Raw genomic sequence first — 19,890 nt, forward strand, 5'->3', positions numbered from 1 at the left:
CTTGACTGCTGACTCCTAAAGTGGATCTCAGCATCAGGTAACTATGATTTGGATGTGCACCACTTTACATTTGTCCACATTCAATTTCATCTGCCATTTGGATGCCCAATCTTCCAGTTTCCTAAGTTCTTCCTGCAATTTTTCACAATCTGTATGTGTAGCTTGACAGTGCTTATGTTGCTTCCTATTTTTTTCATTTGGATCCTTTTTCCATTCTTTGAAGGATGTTCATTTGGCTCTAATAGCCTCATTCACTTCACCTTTTAACCATGTTGGCTGTTTGCTCTTCTTTCCACCTTTGTTAATACGTGGAATACAACTGATCTGGATTTCCACAATGGTATTTTTAAACAATGTCCATGCCTGATTTAAAGCCCTAACCTTTCTGGATGATCCCTTTAGCTTAATTTTCCTCATTTTGTCTTAATCACCCTTTCAGAAATTAAATGTTGTTATAGTAGATTTCCTTAGTGACTTCACTCTAGATAGCAGCTCACACTTGATCATGCTATGATATGTTTCCCAGTGGATCTGACACAGTTATGTCTCATACCATGTCCTACATTTTTTTTGTTACATTTGTACCCCGCGCTTTCCCATTCATGGCAGGCTCAATGCAGCTTACATATTATATACAGGTACTTATTTGTACCTGGGGCAATGGAGGGTTAAGTGACTTCTACTAAGGACTAAATATAAAATAGCTCCCCCTTTTTTTCAGTTCTTGGACCAGTTGCTCCAAAAAGTAGTCATTTATTACATCTAGGAATTTACCAACCCTAGTGCTTCCAATGTAACATTTATCCAGTCAATAAAATCAATATGGGTTAAATGTAAAACTTTGTGAGTCTATTAATCACTCAATTTGTTTTGATATGACAGGTTGTGAAACCTTTGGTTAAAGCCTTAACATAACAATTTTTCTGTCAGTCTTTTATAGTTAGGGATCCTTTTACTAAGCTGTGGTAGTGATTCGCAGTGCAGCAAATGCGATGAAGTCCATTCAATTCCTATGGGTTTGTCACGCGGAAATCACTACTACGGCTTAGTAAAAGGAGACCTTAGATTGGGAGTGTGCATCCTAGGCACTTCTCCATGGTGCAGTGTGCCGTTCCATCTTCCTTTTTAATGATTTCACATACATGTTGCATGCATTATGCACTCTAGCAGTACTTTAAAATCTATATAGAGCACACCACTTTAATTTATTGTTATTTATTTAATCAGTCTTTTTTCTTTTTAAAGTATGCTTTCCACAGCACCTGTCTAGCCATTTGATGTCTTAAATTGTATTTAGTTTTTATGATTTGGATTATATAAAATTCTTTGTAGATGGTATGTTTTTTTTAAATATACATTGTAGACATCAGTTATCACATGGATTCTATACATTTTATGTGATGTATTTATATATTACTTTATCCTTGTATATTTTTACATTTCTTTTGTTGTTTAGCCATTTTTAGTATTGTAACCCCTGATGCAGCCTATGCATAGGTGAAACGTGGACCATGTCAGGAATTCTTAAACAAAGGCATCATATTATATTGGATTTGGATCTGCTCTCTTGTTGTGGATCTTTGTGTTCTCCTCCTTCTTTCGCTGACATAAAAAAATGTCCACAGGAAAATCAAATGACTTGCTGCTGAAAATAGGAATATGTGGTGCTACTTAATGCACCAAAGCAGTGCAGGATGATATTAAACCCCCCCCCCCCAAAAAAAAAACCTATTAAAGCAGAGAACAAAACTGTAAAGGGTAGTAATCTGGTGATAACAGACTTGTTTACCTGGATGTGGCCCACATGGAAAAACATGGCCTCCGAGCTCCAAGGAGAAAGTAGAACTGAAGTGGTCCTATGTGACAAAATATACCCAATAACTGCTCCACATAAGCAGTAGAGCATTCTGGAAAGACCTTGAGCTGACTGCAATACTCCAGCTCAGATTCCATTGGATGACATCACCCGTCTGCAATGATTGCTATCCTGCATGCCTTTGGAGAGAGCTGGATACTACTAGTAATGTATGGTGTATCAGAGATGTAGTTGAATTCTCAACCAGGTCACCTCCACCTCTCCTTCCCTTAGTCCATTCTCTCAACCCTCCAACCCCTGCCTCCTTTTCTGAAATCACTGAAGAGCAAACTACACATCTTCTTTCCTCCTCAAAACTAAGTACCTGTTCCTCTGATCCTATTCCCACCCATCTACTTAACTCTATCTCTCCTACTGTCATCCCCTCAATCTTTCACTGTCCACTGTGACTGTTCCTGATGCCTTCAAACATGCCGTAGTCACACCACTCCTTAAAAAAACCTTCATTGGACCCTACCTGTCCTTCCAACTATCACCCCATCTCCCTTTTCTATCCAAGATACTTGAACGTGCTGTTCACTTTCTTTCATCTCAAGCTATTCTTGATCCATTTCAATCTGGCTTTTGCCCCCTTCATTCAAACTGAAACAACGCTTGCTAAAGTCTCCAATGATCTGTTCCTAGCCAGATCCAAAGGTCTCTATTCTATCCTCATCCTTCTCGACCTATCTGCTGCTTTTGACACGGTTGATCACAGCCTGCTCCTTGATACGCTGTCCTCACTTGGATTTCAGGGCTCTGTTCTCTCCTGGTTTTCTTCTTATCTTTCCCAGCGTACCTTTAGTGTATACTCTAGTGGATCTTCTTCAACTTCTATCCCACTGTCAGTTGGTGTACCTCAGGGATGTGTCCTGGGACCTCTTCTTTTCTCCATCTATATTTCTTCCCTTGGTACTCTGATCTCATCCCATGGTATTCAGTATCATCTTTACACTAATGACTCCCAGATCTACCTCTCCACACCAGAAATCTCAGCTGAAACCCAGGCCAAAGTATCAGCCTGCCTGACTGACATTGCTGCCTGGATGTCTTAGCGCCATCTGAAACTAAACATGACCAAGACTGAGCTTCTTATCTTTTCCCCTAAACCTCATTCCTCTCCCCCATTCTCTATTTCTGTGGATAACACTCTCATCCTTCCTGTCTCATCAGTTCGTAACCTTGGGGTCATCTTCGACTCCTCCCTCTCCTTTTCTGCACATATTCAACAGACTGCTAAAACCTGTCGTTTCTTTCTCTATATCAGCAAAATTCGCCCTTTCCTTTCTGAGCACACTACCAGAACCCTCATCCACGTTCTTATCACCTCTCACTTAGACTATTGCAACTTGCTTCTCACAGGTCTCCCACTTAGCCATCTCTCTCCTCTTCAATCTGTTCAAAATTCTGCTGCACGACTAATATTCTGCCAGGGTCGTTATGCTCATATTAGCCCTCTCCTCAAGTCACTTCACTGGCTTCCTATCCGTTTCCGCATACAGTTCAAACTCCTCTTATTGACCTATAAGTGCATTCACTCTGCAGCTCCTCAGTACCTCTCCACTCTCATCTCTCCCTACATTCCTCCCCGGGAACTCCGTTCACTGGGCAAATCTCTCTTATCTGCACCCTTCTCCTCCACCGCTAACTCCAGACTTCGTTCCTTTTATCTTGCTGCACCATATGCCTGGAATAGACTTCCTGAGCCGGTATGTCAAGCTCCATCTCTGGCCGTCTTCAAATCTAAGCTGTGGAGGAGTGGCCTAGTGGTTAGGGTGGTGGCCTTTGGTCTTGGGGAACTGAGTTCAATTTCCACTTCAGGCACAGGCAGCTCCTTGTGACTCTGGGCAAGTCACTTAACCCTCCATTGCCCCATGTAAGTTGCATTGAGCCTGCCATGACTGGGAAAGCGTGAGGTACAAATGTAACAAAAAAAAAGCTAAAAGCCCAACTTTTTGATGCTGCTTTTAACTCCTAACCCTTATTCTATCATCCTCACCTTAATATTCCCTTATCTCTTGTTTGTCCTGTTTATCTGTCCTAATTAGATTGCAAGCTCTGTCGAGCAGGGACTGTCTCTTCATGTTCAAGTGTACAGCGCTGTGTACGTCTAGTAGCGCTATAGAAAGGATAGGTAGTAGTAGTTCAGTTGCTTTAGCCCTTGATCAAGTCACTTTATCCCTTGGAACTCAGCCAGCAAGTTCTTCAGGGCAGGATCACCGATGAAACCACATAAATTGTTTGGTACTACATTGTGTTCAATAATTCTATATAAATATTGACTGTTGATGCATTAGAAACAATTATATCAGATATACATTTATTCCATTATTTAATAAAGTTGTTTGGTTATAAAGAAACCTTTACCTAACAAAAATCTCCAACTTCCAAGTTTTCTATTTTAAGATTTTAGTTTTAATTCGGAAGAGAGGTACATTTTCTTGTTTTAGTTTTTAGCATTAGGTTATAACCATCTATTTATCTGAAATTAAAAAAAAAAAATTTCCTTTCCTGTCTTTTTCAATACTGCACAAATGTCCAGAAACTACAGGATTAAGTAAAAGCTGCAGGCAGAGGTCAAAAGTTAAACTTTCGATGGAGATCATGTGGGTCACCCCAATGCAGCGCTATTCCAGAGCCCAATCAGGTGAAATTGTTTGCTATTAAAAAAAAAAAAAAAAAGAGGGAAAACCAAAACGAACATATCAGCACATTTATCTATGTATTGGGTATTAGACATTTAAGTATTTAAAGAAAAAAAGAAAACCATTACATTTATTTTAAATCTAAAGCCAAATTAGGTTTTTTCCCCCATTTGTGTTCAAAACTCAATTTCTCTTTACTAGACTCACTTGTTCAGCAACTGTGCCTGATATTATAAACAAAACATTTTACCCACTGCATGACAAACTCAGATGACATGTACATCAGAGAACCCCCCCCCCCCCCCCCCAATACTACCAAGTGATTTTCAATGCTCTGTGACTTAGGATGTAAACTGCTCCAAGGGGCCACAGACGATCTTTTGCAGATATGTTTATTAATTATTTATTGTTATCTTGCATTGTAATGAATAGTTCTACATTTCTGCAACTGATTGCTAAATGTCTTGACAATTTGGTAGAGTTGTAAATTTATATATTATTTCATCATTGTGTGACAAAAACAAAGAATGAAAATAGAGCCAAAACAAAATTTCACAACAGGAAGATTTTCACTTGTATGTGCTGACATTGTGCATCAATTTCCTTTTTCCTTTTATTCACTTAAAACAGTTTAAGAAAATAAAAATGATGTACTTTTATAATCATTTGGCCTTTCAGCAAACATTCTGCAACAGAAGGCTGCTGTGACTCTGCAACTGCATTGGATTGGAGGTGGGTATTTTTGATCAGGAACTACATTCTTCCAAAAGATTTGATGTGGAGGATGATGTTAGGGGCAAGAGAAAGGATTATAGATGGTAATTCCTGCTTGTTGAATGTTTATTCTCTCTTAATGACGATCCAGTGTGGAGCTCTGTAGCAGGTCTGTGGGAGCTTTGCCAGGTGGTCTGAAGGCTGTCTGAAAACCTGGAGGAGGAGAATGGAAACTGCTAGGGTTTGAAGGGGATGGGTAAGGGCTCCAGCTGGCTCTGTGTAGGGGTATCTGTGTGTTGAAAGGGCTGCTGTGGTGACTCTGTATAGGCATTGTGTTGCTGGGGCCGTCCACCTCTGTAAGTGCCTGCAGCGATTTTAACCAGTGTGGTGGATTGTCATCCTGGAGAGTCTCTAAGCTATTTGTTGAGGATGCTGGAATACCTGAGGGGAGATGACACAAAAGAAGAAAAGAAAGAGAGATCAGAAGCACTAGTAAAGGAATAATTAAAAAAAAAAGTTTATTTAATAAGAAAAGGAACAGAGCAAGCAAAGTGATCAAAATTCTGAACATCACAAACAATATATTTCATTTATTCAAATCTAAAATACAGACAACAAATATAGCAGAGATTATTTTTATTGTAAAATACAGGGTCTGATTCATTTAGGGGTCCTTTCACAAAGCAGTAGTAGACTTACCACCATGTCGTTGCACGCCAAATAAGCCCTACTGCTGGGCTTGCTCAGGAGCTAGGGGTAGTTCCGGCTTTTAGGGTGCTAGAAAATACTTTTGGAGCAGAGGGCATGCCTTACCCGAGGGCTCCCCGAGGAAATGGCCTTGCAGCAAGTATTTAACTTACCGCACAACTATTTTTTTTTTTTTTTTAAGGATTTTACTGGCCACAGTAAAAGGAGGCCTCAGTGCGCACCAAACCTGCCCACCGCAGGGCCCCTTTTACTGCCATTTGGTAAAAGGGCCCCAAAGTTTTCCCCACAGAGGAACCAGTGTAATTAAGGGGCCCTTTTACTAAGCTGCGCTAGGTTGGTGCAAACATGCATGCATTGTGTGTGCTAAAAACATTTTAAAATTTTTTGAGGTTGCATAGCTAGAGATGGAAAATTGGCATTCTTGCAAAACAATGCAGCTATATTATCACGCATTAACTGATTAGCATAGAAATATCCATTACCTCTCATTACCACCTGCAAAATGGGTAGTGGTGAAGTGCACCATGCACTAATTTTTCTTAATGCCCATGCACTAATGCTTTGGATAATTTCCTAAAAGAATAGTCCATAAGACATTATTAAGATGGACTTAGAAAGAATAAGAAGCATAAAAATCTGTTTTACTCTTTTGGGATCTTGCCAGGTACCTGTGACCTGGATTGATCGCTGCAGGAATCAGAATACTACTACTACTATTTATCATTTCTATAGCGCTACAAGGCATACGACAGCGGCCAATCCAGGCCAAGGGCACCTGGCAAGCTTCCCAAATGTACAAACATTCTATACATGTTATTCCTGGAATTGTGGATTTTTCCCAAGTCCATTAGTAGCGGTTTATGGACTTGTCCTTTAGGAAACCGTTTAACCCCTTTTTAAACTCTGCCAAGCTAACCGCCTTCACCACGTTCTCCGGCAACGAATTCCAGAGTTTAATTACGCGTTGGGTGAAGAAACATTTTCTCCGATTTGTTTTACATTTACTACACTGTAGTTTCATCGCATGCCCCCTAGTCCTAGTATTTTTGGAAAGCATGAACAGACGCCTCACATCCACCCGTTCCACTCCACTCATTATATACCTCTATCATGTCTCCCTTCAGCCGTCTCTTCTCCAAGCTGAAAAGCCCTAGCCTCCTTAGTCTTTCTTCATAGGGAAGTCGTCCCATCCCCGCTATCATTTTAGTCGCCCTTTGCTGCACCTTTTCCAGTTCCATTATATCTTTCTTGAGATGCGGCAACCAGAATTGAACACAATACTCAAGGTGCGGTCGCACCATGGAGCGATACAACGGCATTATAACATCCTCACACCTGTTTTCCATACTTTTCCTAATAATACCCAACATTCTATTTGCTTTCCGAGCCGCAGCAGCACACTGAGCAGAAGGTTTCAGTGTATTATCGACGACACCCAGATCCCTTTCTTGGTCCGTAACTCCTAACGTGGAACCTTGCATGACGTAGCTATAATTCGGGTTCTTTTATCCCACATGCATCACCTTGCACTTGCTCACATTAAACGTCATCTGCCATCTAGCCGCCCAGTCTCGTAAGGTCCTTCTGTAATTTTTCACAATCCTGTTGCGAGTTAATGACTTTGAATAACTTTGTGTCATCAGCAAATTTAATTACCTCGCTAGTTACTCCCATCTCTAAATCATTTATAAATATATTAAAAAGCAGCGGTCCTAGCACAGACCCCTGAGGAACCCCACTGATTACCCTTCTCCATTGTGAATACTGCCCATTTAACCCCACTCTCTGTTTCCTATCCTTCAACCAGTTTTTAATCCACAATAAGACTTTTCCTCCTATCCCATGACTCTCCAATTTCCTCTGTAGCCTTTCATGAGGTACCTTGTCAAACGCCTTTTGAAAATCCAGATACACAATATCAACCAGCTCCCCTTTGTCTACCTGAATCAGATTATTACAACTGCATGCAAGTGGTACAAAAAAATCTGTGCTGCCATTCTTCTGTCTTATCAATCAGAGCCAGCGGGGGCCAAGTGAAGAAAACAATGCCACATGATGTAATTCCTTCTTTCAGTGATTATATAACCAAGGAGCTAATGTTGCGGAAAGCTTATTAGCACAAGGAAATCTTATAGAATAACTGCAAAACCATGGTTTTTCAAGACTTGATGCATACCATCCTGCAAAAAAACAGAGAGCTTTGGGAAGTTACTAGATAGTTGCAACTATCTAATTTTCATTACAAATGGTTATATCCATTTGGATTGTAGTTTATAGTGTCAGGCACATCCTAGAGTCCAGTCGGTGATAGAAGCATGAAAGGTGCTGGAAGATCTGGGCCACACTGATATACCTGTGCGGGCCTCACAATGGGAGACACCTGTACCTTCAACCACATGTCGCTCATGGCAGCATGTGCAACATGGGTGTAGATGCCCTCAGAAATTTCCGGTAGCCCACGAAGGCTTAGTGGGATACCTGATTATGCAGCTACTTGATTTCTTTAACTGTGCTTTACTCTGGGTTAAACAGTATGTTTATTTTTGAGAGAAAGGGGTATGTTTTGTTTTTCTTTTTAATATTGCAGGGTTCTGGTTAATTGGAGGTGGAGAGACATAATGAAAATGCATACGGGGAACATGGGACTTAGCCATTCTGGTGATGGGTTCTGTCCTCATTGCTATGTTCTGGCTAATTGTGCTGCTAGCCAGATGTTTGTAGGAAAAGGAGTAAGGGGGGGGGAGGGAGGAATGGAGCAATATTTAAGAGGGAGAACTGCTTCAGGGGATGGGGTGCTACTGGAGGGCTATTGAAATTGGGGGGGGGGGGGGGACGCAGCTAGGAGGAATGTAAATGGTCTTGAATGGAGGGGGGAAGAAATATTTTTTAATGAGTTGTGTAAAACACATTGGGATATAGAGAAAATTAGATCAACATTAGTTTATCCGCTATAGTTTTCATAGGATCATATTCCATAGTAATCCAAGGGGAGTGGCTATTAAACATTTAAAATAACTAAACGTTCATTGTTGATTTAAATCTTGAATTGATAATGAACGTGACTGTTGGGCAGACTGGATGGACCATTCAGGTCTTTATCTGCTGTCACTTACTATAAAACATTAAAACAGAAATCAATACTAACTATAGAAAGGAACTCCATTATCTGATAGGAAAGATACGCTCATTCACGCAAGCAAATAGTAAAGGTTTATCAGCCCAATGTTACCCCGTGTTCTCAACTGTAGCCAGTCTGCCCGCCATCCAAAACAAGTCCCAGGTCAATTGAAAGAGATAGGATTTCAGAAAGGAATGGAAAGTCATGTATGTTCTTTCAAGTCAGATATATTGAGGTAAAGAATTCCACAGTGCTGGAGCCAAAAAGTAAAATTAACTTTTTTTTTTTTTTTGATTTATACTTCATATAAGATGGAGTGGGTAAACATTATCATTAATGGATTGCAAAGTATGTGTTAGGGTGTATGGAATAACAAGGGCGTTAAGATGGAACACCCAATCCTAGGCACATTATTCATGAATATATATGTCACTCTGCCTTGTTCTGTCTAGCCCTCACACTCTGAAATAGCCTATCTGGTCCTCTGCATAATAAAGAATCTTTCACCAAATTTAAAGTTCTTCTTAAAACCCATTTTTCCCAAAAGCCATTTGCCTGAACTTGGGATTTTTGACTGATGGCTGGCTCCTGGCGTGCAGCACAGTTTGTTTTGATTGACTGTTCTTGAATGAGTGTATGTCTTCTGTCCTATTAACTTTGGTGTCCCTCTCTGATTTTATATTTTAATCTTTTATTGTAAACCGCCTAGATCCTCTCATATTGGGAATTTGCGGTATAGCAAATTTGTATTAAACAAAGAACCTTATGAGTTGTGACTAATACTTTGAAATGTATCCTATATTTTATTGTGAGCCAGTAAAGTTGTTTCAGAAGGGGAGTTGCATTGGTTCTTCATTTTACATGGAAAGTATTCTGGCAGCTGTATTTTGTAGTGTCTGAAGTCTCTTTAGACGGAGGGCGGGGGGGTCGAGATGCTCATTGGCGGGGGGGGGGGGGGGTGTCAAAGTTGTTGGAGGCGTCAGCGATGGCGGGCGGGCAGCTAAAATGTGCCCCCTCACCTCGGTTCTGGTCCCCCCTACCGTTGAGGTCTGGCTACGCTCCTGGTTATTACCTTGGTTAGTGCAATGGATTTTGATCCTGGGGAACTGGGTTTGATTCCCTCTGAAGCTCCTTGTGCCTCTGGGCAAGTCATTTAACCCTCCATTGCCTCAGGTACAAATAAGTACCTGTATAATACTATGTAAACTGCTTTGAATGTAGTTGAAAAAATTATAGAAGGGCGGTATATCAAGTCCTATTCCCTTTCATTCTCAGGTATTAGATACCAACAGATTTTGGTTTTCAGGCCCCTCATTTCTAGCTTTCACTCCCCAATGAACTTCAAAGTTCTTTCTGTTATTTTTTCTCTCTTAAGAATTTGGAAAAGTTTTTCTTCAAATGATTCATGTCTTGTGTTCTTTTTTTTTTTAGGTTAGTTTTATTTTTGTTAACCGCTTTGAACTACTGATAAGTTGGAGTTGGTGGTGTACAAGAAACATACCACATCACATATACAGATATCTGCGAGGGAAGAAATTTATGTATGCCTGGGAATGGGATTTGGGGGCAGAATTAAGTATTAGTGAATGGAAATACATCTTTTGGGAAATTAAAAAAGCATCCATTTGTGTTTTGATTAGAGAATATGCTTATAAAATCATCACATGGTGGTATTACAATCCTGACAAATTGAAGGTTATGTATCCATCTATAGCTATGGATTTGTGTTTGAGGTGCGGGAGGGAACTCATCCTTTTATTGTATTTGGTGGACATATAACCTGATTACACAATATTGGGAGGCAGTAGTTCACAAACTGGGAATTGGGCTGGGGGCCGCAGTGCACAGAGATCTTTTGTTTGCTGGGACTGGGAATGGCAAGAGGACCCAAATGGCAGCGTAAATTGAGATATATATCTGTTTGGCTTCAGCTAAGTGGAGACTGCAGCACACTGGAAACAGCCCTCTTATAACCCCACATTATAAGACTGGATTCTCCATTTAAAACTGGTGGCGGATATGCAAAAACTTAAAGATAAATACAAGAGTCGATATGACCTCAAACGTGAGCACATTTGGAACTCAGTAGAGGAGGGAAGCAGCATTGTTGGGGTAAGTTTCATGACTTGGGCGCATTCTGAAGGAACCAAACGTGCACTCCGTAGAGTACTTATTGAGCATAGGGGAGGGGGTGGGGGGATTAACTGTTAGGGGATGGGTGTGGGATAGGATTATATGGTTGTTGGTGGTATTGGTTTCTGTACAAAAGTTTTGAGATTTAATATTCTGATGATGTTTTTATGTTCCACTTATTATGCTTCTTTCTTTATGGTTGCGAACACAGCATTCTTTAAAAAATATATTGATACTAAAGAAAAAAAAAGATAAACTAGAATAGAATGATTTCCAAAACAGGTCAAGCATAAAATGTCACTTTCAGCTAAATAGTATATCCTATTCTTACTTCTCCTTTTCATGAAACTTCAGCCTTTTCTAAATAAAGCTTTAGAAACAAAGAGCTTTATAAATCTGTCCTAGGCCCTCTTCTCTCCTTTCCGTTAGTAATCTGAATGCTTACCATGAAGTCCAATTACTGTCTTAAAGCCATACCACCCAGATCTACCCTTTCTATGCCAGAACACTCACTGAGAATTCCAAATCTTTACATACAAGTCCAATATTGCTGCTGTTAATTCTTCCCTCTAAAAGCTCCCTCTCCCCTTTTTGATTACTGAAAATAAACTGCTATCCTTTTGGTATCTTCAGCCTGCAATTTCAGGGTTCTCTATGACTTTTCTTCCCTTCTCTGCTCGAATCAACACAACATTAAAAAGTGATGTTCATAAAATTTCCCCACGGGCGCGGAATCAAGTTTTGAATGTCTTAGGATAGTCAGTGTGTATGGATGAAGTATGGTAAGAGCGCATGAGGGGAGAGCCTACATATCAGATGTCATTGACCGGTGTCTGAATTGACTGTAAGGGGGGGGGGGGGGAGAGAGACAAGTAACTCCGCAACTAACTCGATGTTAACAGTGTTAAAATGCTTATATAAGAAGAAATGGATGATAAGTTGATGTAGGAAAGGTCTGTTGGGGTCACATAACATGCCTATCTGCCAATAATAATAACAATATCAGAGCACGGGGTGGGGGGGGGATGGGGAGGGAGTTACGGGGAAGAGAGGGGGGAGAAAAGTTGTCAAAAGTTGTCAGTTGATGGTTATTGCAGTAATTGGATTGTTGTAGCATGGACTGTTTGTGAAGTTTGACCCATGCAAGTATGTAATGCTATAACATGTGAAACGTTAATAAAAATCGTTTAAATATAAAAGTGATGTTCCTTTCTCTACCAAAATCTGTTCTGTCTTTAATGAACATAGCAACAGATCGAGTTATCTAGTTTAATTGATATACCTCTCATCATGTTGTCTGAATGGTAGCTAAAACTAAAATGACATTCTTTTAGTAATTCTCTCACCTCTCACTTAGACCCCTGCAACTTGCTCCTCACAGGTCTACTGCAGAATGATCTCTCTTCATTACTATCTGTTCAAATTTTAGCTATGCAACTTATCTTCTTCCAGTACTGTAATGATCATAAAAACCTTCTCAAATTACTGCTTAACAACGTCCACCAATTTCTGCATAAAATCTAAATTTCCTATACTTGCCTACAAATGCATTCATTCTGGAGTTCATCACCACATCTCTTGTTTCCTTATATGTGCCTTTCCCAAACTTTGCTCCTCAGTCAAGCTGCTTTTCTGTGTGCCTTTTTCCTCACTGCCAATTCCTGACTGTGCCTTCCACCTCACTGCACTGAATACTTGCACTGGCTTTCCCAAACATGTACACCAAATTTCTTGTCCTACCAGGCTCAATTTCAGTTGAAAACCTCACCTTCTCAAGGTTGATTTTAACACTTGAACCTGACTTCTTTCTGCTCATGCTACAGATTACTTAATCTGTGATTTGGCCTAAAGAATACATAGAAGTGGTGTTGATATTCTTGAACTATTATACAATACTAGTATAAAAGGCCCGTTTCGGTAGGCAATGAAACGGGCGCTAGCAAGGTAATCCCACCCCTCCCTCCCGAGTGCCAGACCCCCCCATCCCTCCCTTCCGAATTCCAGACCCCCCTCCCTCCGTCCCTCCCTTTCGAGTTCCAGACCCCCCTCCCTCCCTCGCTTCCAAGTTCCAGACCCCCTTCCCTCCCCAGACCCCTCCCTCCCTTCCTTTCCGTCTGAGTTCCAGACCCCCCCTCCCAGTTCAAGGCCCCCTCACGCCCCTCCCACCGAGTTCCAGACTCCCCCTCCCTCCAATTTCAACACCCCCCTCCGCATTACTGACCCCCCTTTCCGCCAAACACCCTCCCCCGCCGGCGTCGCGTACCTGTGAAGACAGCCAAGGTTCTCTTCTCGTCTGCGCTGGGGCGATGCTTGTTGAATGATCATCTGTTGAAGTTTCTGTGCGTGTGTCTGATGTCAGATGCACACTCAGAAACTTGAACAGATCTTTCATCAAGCAACGCCCCGGCGCAGCCGAGAAGTTTGGTTGTCGTCAGCACAGGAACACGACGGTGGCGGGTTTTTGGCTGAAGGGGGGGTCGAGAGGATCACGGCAGGGGGGTCCAGGGGTCAGTTACGTGGAGGGGGGGTGTTGAAATCGGAGGGAGAGGGGAGTCTGGAACTCGGTGGGAGGGGTGTGAAGGGGCCTTGAACGGGATGGGAGGGAGTGACGTGTGTGTGTGGGGGGGCGGGGGTGTTGATGTTCTTCGGGTGGGGGGGTGCTTTGGTGATGCGCCGGGGGGGGGGGGGGGTTCTGTGTTGCCCCGCCCCTGTCACTTGCTCAGAAGTGGCAGGGAGCAGCACACTGACAGCTGATTCCTAGGCAGGGGGAGGAGTAGGGAAACACGCTCCGCGTGTTTTCCTACTCCTCCCCTTGCCTTGGAATCAGCTGTCAGTGACGTTACTGACGTCAGTGTGTTCTTAGCTGCCTACCACCTCCGAGGGATCCACGGTCCCAGGCAGGTTAGAACGTTGGAGGTGAGATTATATAGGATAAGAATGCCTATCAGCAACAAATCGATTCAAGCAGCAATCTGCCTAAAACATTTCCAGATTCCTGAATTACATTTGATGATAGTCACTTAGAATTTTCCATTCCCCACTTCTATTCCACCCAAAATTTAATCTTCTCATTTATGCCCTGTCTTAACTCAATGCTTCTGATTTGTTTTCTTTTATGTTTTGTCTATCTCGACTAGACTGTAGGCTCCAAGGCCGTTCATTATGTGTGTTAGAACAGCACTGATATGCTCTACATAAATAATAGTAAGCAAAAGTGGAGCATTTTCATAAATAAAGATTCTGATGAACATTCTATCCAGCAACTAAACAATTGTGTGTCATGTAAAAAGACAAGGGCGTGCAGAGAGTGCCTTTATAACAGTGTGCTTGGTTTTTTTTTTTTTAATATCATTTTTATTAATGACCAAAAGATACAGGTGACAATAAAGTGGAAAAAAAAAACATTGCATTACGAGTGTGTTCCAATAATCTAATTACATCCATGTTCAACCTGGTCATTTATAATTTTTGCTTTCATAATGTGCCTATCTAACCTCCCCCCCTCCCACCTCCCACCCACCCTCCACCCTGCAAGCTTACCCATTCAGAATTCTACTGCGAGCCATGGGAGTCAAGGTATCCCAGAACAATAACCAACATTGTAATAGTCGATCTCCTTTTGGGGATGCTAAGTCATTTATTTCCCTACGTTCTAGGGCTCCTAGGGAGATCATAAGGGATCGCCACCGTGGCATGGAAGGGGGTTCCGATGAGATCCAATTCAATAAAATCGTTTTCTTTCCCATAGCAGTCGCCCTGCGTAGGAACGGTAACATACCCCTCCTTCGGTTCCCTCTCACCTTATATTTGTCAAATAAAAGGGTAGGTAAGGGGCACCACTGCAACCCCCAGATACTCGAGACGAATGCACAAAGCTGTGTCCAGAAGACACGGACCTGGGGGCACAACCAGAACATATGTCCCAAATGCGCCCCAGTTCCCGCACACTTAGGGCAGTCATCCAAAGGTCTTAAGGCAGCCCTAAACGCTCTATGTGGCGAAATATACATTCTCATGTTAAATTTATATTGGGATTCCTGCAGTGTCACCTCTCTAAAGGTCTTATACCCCATTGCCAAATTAGCCTGTACCATCACTCCAGTAATAGAACAGCCCAAGTCTCTAGTCCAGGCCCCAGCAATCTGATCATATGATATCTCCGGGCAAAGCTCTTTGAGTTTAAAATGATAGAATTTTAGAGGAACCGAAAGCTGCGCCTCCAAATCTAGCAAATCTGTAATTTGTCTTCGTCTCTGCGAGGTCAACGACGCTCGGGGGAGGGAGGCAATGTAATGGCTCAATTGCAAGTAGGAAAAGGTAGCCTGTGCTGGAAGTCCAACATTCTCACACAAATCCTTGAAGGACTTACATTTGCCTTCTTTTGTTAATACTTGAAACAGGAATATTATCCCCCCCTCCCTCCATGTCTGAAAAGTCTCAGTATCCGTGCCCACTGAAAAATCTACATTGCCACCAATCGGTAGGAAGGGGGAAGAGTGGCACTCGAACCCTCCAGCTTTGCCCAGCCATCGCCATGCACGTCTCAGCGGCGTGAAAAGAGGAGCATATCCTCTGGCGGTGGGTGCTTTGCCAACTGGTGCATGCAACCAACAACTAAAGTGATATTTGCTCACTAGTTTAGTTTCAGGAATGGGAAAGGAAAAAAAGGATGTGCCCCTAAACCAATCCGTAAGATGTCTCATGCAACCCGCCACTGACATACGTTGAATGCTGTGTACACCCAATCCTCCCTTTTGTATTGGAAGGTATGTTTGTTGTAGTGTAGCCCTGGGTCTTTTCCCATTCCATAGATATCTAGCTAGTAATCTGTGTAGTTTCCGCTCGTCTTTATATAAGAAGAATAGAGATAGCACCTGGACCACATATAGCCATTTCGGAACCAGGACCATATTGTACAGAGCTACACGCCCCCACAAGGACAGGGGAAGGCGCTGCCACATTTCTAAAGTGTGTTGAGTCTCTTTCCACAAGGGGGCTAAGTTGATTTTATAAAGTTGCGTGAGCGATGTTGGCAATCTGATCCCCAAGTAGACCAAGTAATCAGCGGTCCACTTCAACGGGAACCTTCCCTCCCAGCGCTCCCGCACGGAGAGAGGTATTGGTAGCACCTCGGACTTCTGTGAATTAAGTTGGAACCCCGAGTAATATCCGAATTCTGCTATGTGGTCTAAAGCTATTGTCAACGATGTCTGAGGTTGTGTCAGTACTAGAAGAATGTCATCTGCATAAGCCAATACTTTAACATGAAGCTGTGGCAGCTGAACTCCCTCCACCTCTGGGTCTTTTATAATATTGCGCAGCAGGGGCTCCAAGTATATCAAAAACAGAAGTGGGGACAGGGGGCAACCCTGTCTCGTGCCCCGTCTTACCAAAAAACGTGGAGAACACATTCCATTCACTAAGACTCTGGCTCCAGGATCCGTATATAGTGTATCAATTGCATGCAAATACCACCCGGACAACCCTATGTATTTAAGTGTTTGAAAGAGATAGTCCCAATTCACTTGGTCAAATGCTTTAGTAGCGTCCAGGCCTGCCAACATTAAGGGATGACCCGTGGCTTCCGCATACGCCACTGCCATCAGGGCCCTACGGACATTGAGACCTGGGTGTCTCCCCCGCACGAATCCCACCTGATGGTCCCCTACTAAAGCCGGGAGATGTATAGCCAGCCTGTCAGCAAGGACTTTAGCTAAAATTTTTACATCTACATTGAGAAGAGATATTGGCCTGTAAGACCCTGGCAAGTCGGGTGGTTTACCCGGTTTCGGGATGAGAACAATTAAGGCTTCATTCGAATCCCTGGGCAGTCTCCCCACTCCCACAGCTGCTTCAAGGTGAAGTGTCAGGGGAACACTCAGTTGGGTCGACAATAATTTATAGTATTCTGTAGAGAAACCATCCAGGCCCGGAGATTTTCCCAAGGACAAACCCTTGATCGTTTGTTGAATCTCTCGGGCCTGGAGGGGAGCATTCAACTGATCCCGGACCACCTGTGGCAGTACCGGGAGGCCCGCGTCTCTCAAATAATCATCCAATTTTGGTCCCCCCTGCTGCGCCTCCGGTTGGTATACTCGGGAAAAATAATCTCTGAATATGGTCAATATATCCTTAGGACAAGATTTACGGGAACCATCAGGTGCCAACACCGTAGAAATGAATGTCTTCTCCGACCAGGCCTTTGCAACTTTAGCTAGTAATTTCCCAGGTCTATTACCATATTTGAAATAGTGATATTTACGGCCAAAAGCTTGCCTCTTGGCCCGTTCGTGGAGTAGTGAGTCTAGGGCCACCTGTGCCGCAATCACATTGTCATAATTGGTCTGGGTTCTACATCGTATGTGCGCCCGTTTAGCTTGTTGGTATTTACGCTCCAGTAAAATTATGCCTTGGGAGATCTTTTTATTTCTTGCGCTTAAGTATCCGATGATTTCCCCTCTCATAACTGCTTTAGAAGTTTCCCAGAACAATGTCGGGTTGTCTTTGTGGGCTACGTTATCAGATTCAAACAGTTTCCATTTTTGTACTAGGAAATTGCCAAAGTCTCCATCCCCCGCTAAGTAGGATGGGAACCTCCATGACTTAAATCTGTCTACATTTTGTCCCAGTGCTATATCAGCCCAGACTGGAGTATGATCTGATATCGCCATTGTTGCCATATCTGTCTTAACTACCCGAGAAAAAAGCGATGTGGAAACTAAAATGTAGTCTATACGGGACCAGGTTTTGTGGGCCTTCGACAGATGGGTATAGTCCCGCCTTTGCGGGAATAGTAACCTCCAGGGATCTACTAAGTCCATTAACTTACAGAGATAAGGTAATCCTTTACTGCGGGGTAGTGCGCTCCATGCCCCGACCGTCGAGCGGTCGAGGTCCGGGTCAAGCACTTAGTTAAAATCTCCCGCCACAATCCAAGGGGCCGTATCGTATTTGAGACCCAGATTTATCAATGTCTGGAAAAACTCTGCATCATAACCGTTTGGCCCATAAACAACACATAGGTAGTATTCCTGTCCCATAATATTGAGATGAAGTAGGACGTATCTTCCCTTAGGGTCTTTCCCTATTAATTTAGAAGTGCATGGGAGCCCTTTCCTAATCAATATCGCCACTCCTCCCCGTCTAGTCCCGGAGGAGGAGTAATAACACTCCCCCACCCATTGCTGGCGCAGCTTTCGGTGTTCCTCGTCTGAGAGTTTGGTCTCTTGTAGGCATACTATGGAAGCCTTTAGGCGGTTCAAGTGTGTTAAAATTTTTGATCTCTTAATTGGAGAGGTAATCCCCGCCACATTCCAGGTCACTAATCTTAAATGTTCAGTCAAAGCAATCTTCTAACTTCGTCAAATTAACATATAGCAAACCTAACTTAACGCCCCGGTTGCCCAGCCTCAACCAAAGGCTCCTTATATCAACCAACACACAATCATACCATGGTTTACCCAAGCCCACAGCTCTTCTTTGTGTCCCTTCATCAATCTGCTCGCTTCTGCTTCCATTCCCTCCCTCTCCCTCCCCCTTCCCCTGTATCTCCCCCCCTTGTCCTCCCCCCATCTTCCCCCCACTAACTATCTGGCCTGTCTTACCAATCTCACTGCGTTCAGTGAGTGTAGCAGGCAGAGGTCTAGATGCTATAGGAGCCCTACCCTTCTTTCATATCAAAATAAATGTATCATAGTTAGTGTCTCACATAGCCCAGAAAGCCACCAAGATCACACCGTCAGGTATTCGAACAGCTTTCCGCTCCAGTCCATTCCTGAGCCATTCCGCCATATGTCTCTGGTCTACCATCTTGTTCACCCAGCCATTCGGTCTCACTCTTTTTCACAGTCAATTTTCGCCGTTAGCAGCCCAACAAGAACTTTCTAGAACTCAAGCAAAGTAGCAATCCAACCGGCAACTGCCAACTAAGAACTCCATCAACATATTGTGTGGTTAAACCATCTGTGGAATATAATGGCAATCCCCCCAATGTCAGGTCTGGTGATGATTCAACCACTCCGCTACAGCATCTGGTTCAGTATAAGTTGTCCAGGTTCCATTCGCCAAGATTTTCAAGGTTGCTGGATATTGCAGGGTGAATTTGAACTTTTTTTCCACTAGACAGGTGCAAACCGTGGAAAAAGCACGGCGTTGTGCTGCCAAAGCCGCAGAGTAATCCTGAAAGATACGTATTAAGGTTCCATCATATTTTGTAGTTTCCCTGCAGCTTTTATACTGTCGCAATATTGCCGCTTTTTGGGCATAACAGTGAAATTTTGCTATCACCACTCTGGGCCTCGATTCTCTTGTCGGCCTAGGTCCTACACGATGTGCACGTTCAATTCGGATCGTACGGCCTTCTCCAGCCTCCGGGAAATGTGCCTGAAGCCATGTTTCCAATGTGCGTTTTAAGTCTTTATCTGCCAAGGATTCTGCAAATCCCACAAAGCGGAGATTATCGCGGCGCGAGCGATTTTCCAAATCTTCTACTCGCTGCACATTCTCCTGGACCAGGCGTTGTAGTCTTTCTATCTCTCCCGAGTTATTTTGTTGACCATCTTCCACCTCCGCAACCCGGGCCTCCAGCTCCCCAGTCCGACGTGAAAGTTCTGTCGTGAGCGCCGACAACCCCGTTATCTGGGCAGAAAGCTGATCAAACTGGGGGGCCAATGCGCCCACCACTGCTTCTGTAAGTTCTGGCAGCGTGAAATCAGAGG

At 43.0% G+C, this 19,890-nt stretch overlaps 1 protein-coding gene across 6 annotated transcripts in view; it reads right to left on the minus strand.

Annotated features, from left to right (window-relative positions):
* Positions 1-4,355: 4,355 nt before the first annotated feature.
* CNOT4 (CCR4-NOT transcription complex subunit 4) overlaps positions 4,356-19,890 on the minus strand; it is an 898,013-nt gene continuing 882,478 nt past the window's right edge. For all 6 annotated transcript variants that reach the window (XM_030215603.1, XM_030215604.1, XM_030215600.1 and 3 more), the window contains one exon: positions 4,356-5,655. In XM_030215603.1, the coding sequence (XP_030071463.1) occupies positions 5,351-5,655 (305 nt within the window). In that variant the 3' untranslated portion in view covers positions 4,356-5,350. The remainder of the gene's footprint in view (positions 5,656-19,890) is intronic.

The sequence above is a fragment of the Microcaecilia unicolor genome, chromosome 10, assembly GCF_901765095.1.
Source record: "Microcaecilia unicolor chromosome 10, aMicUni1.1, whole genome shotgun sequence".
Classification (NCBI taxonomy): Eukaryota; Metazoa; Chordata; class Amphibia; order Gymnophiona; family Siphonopidae; genus Microcaecilia; species Microcaecilia unicolor.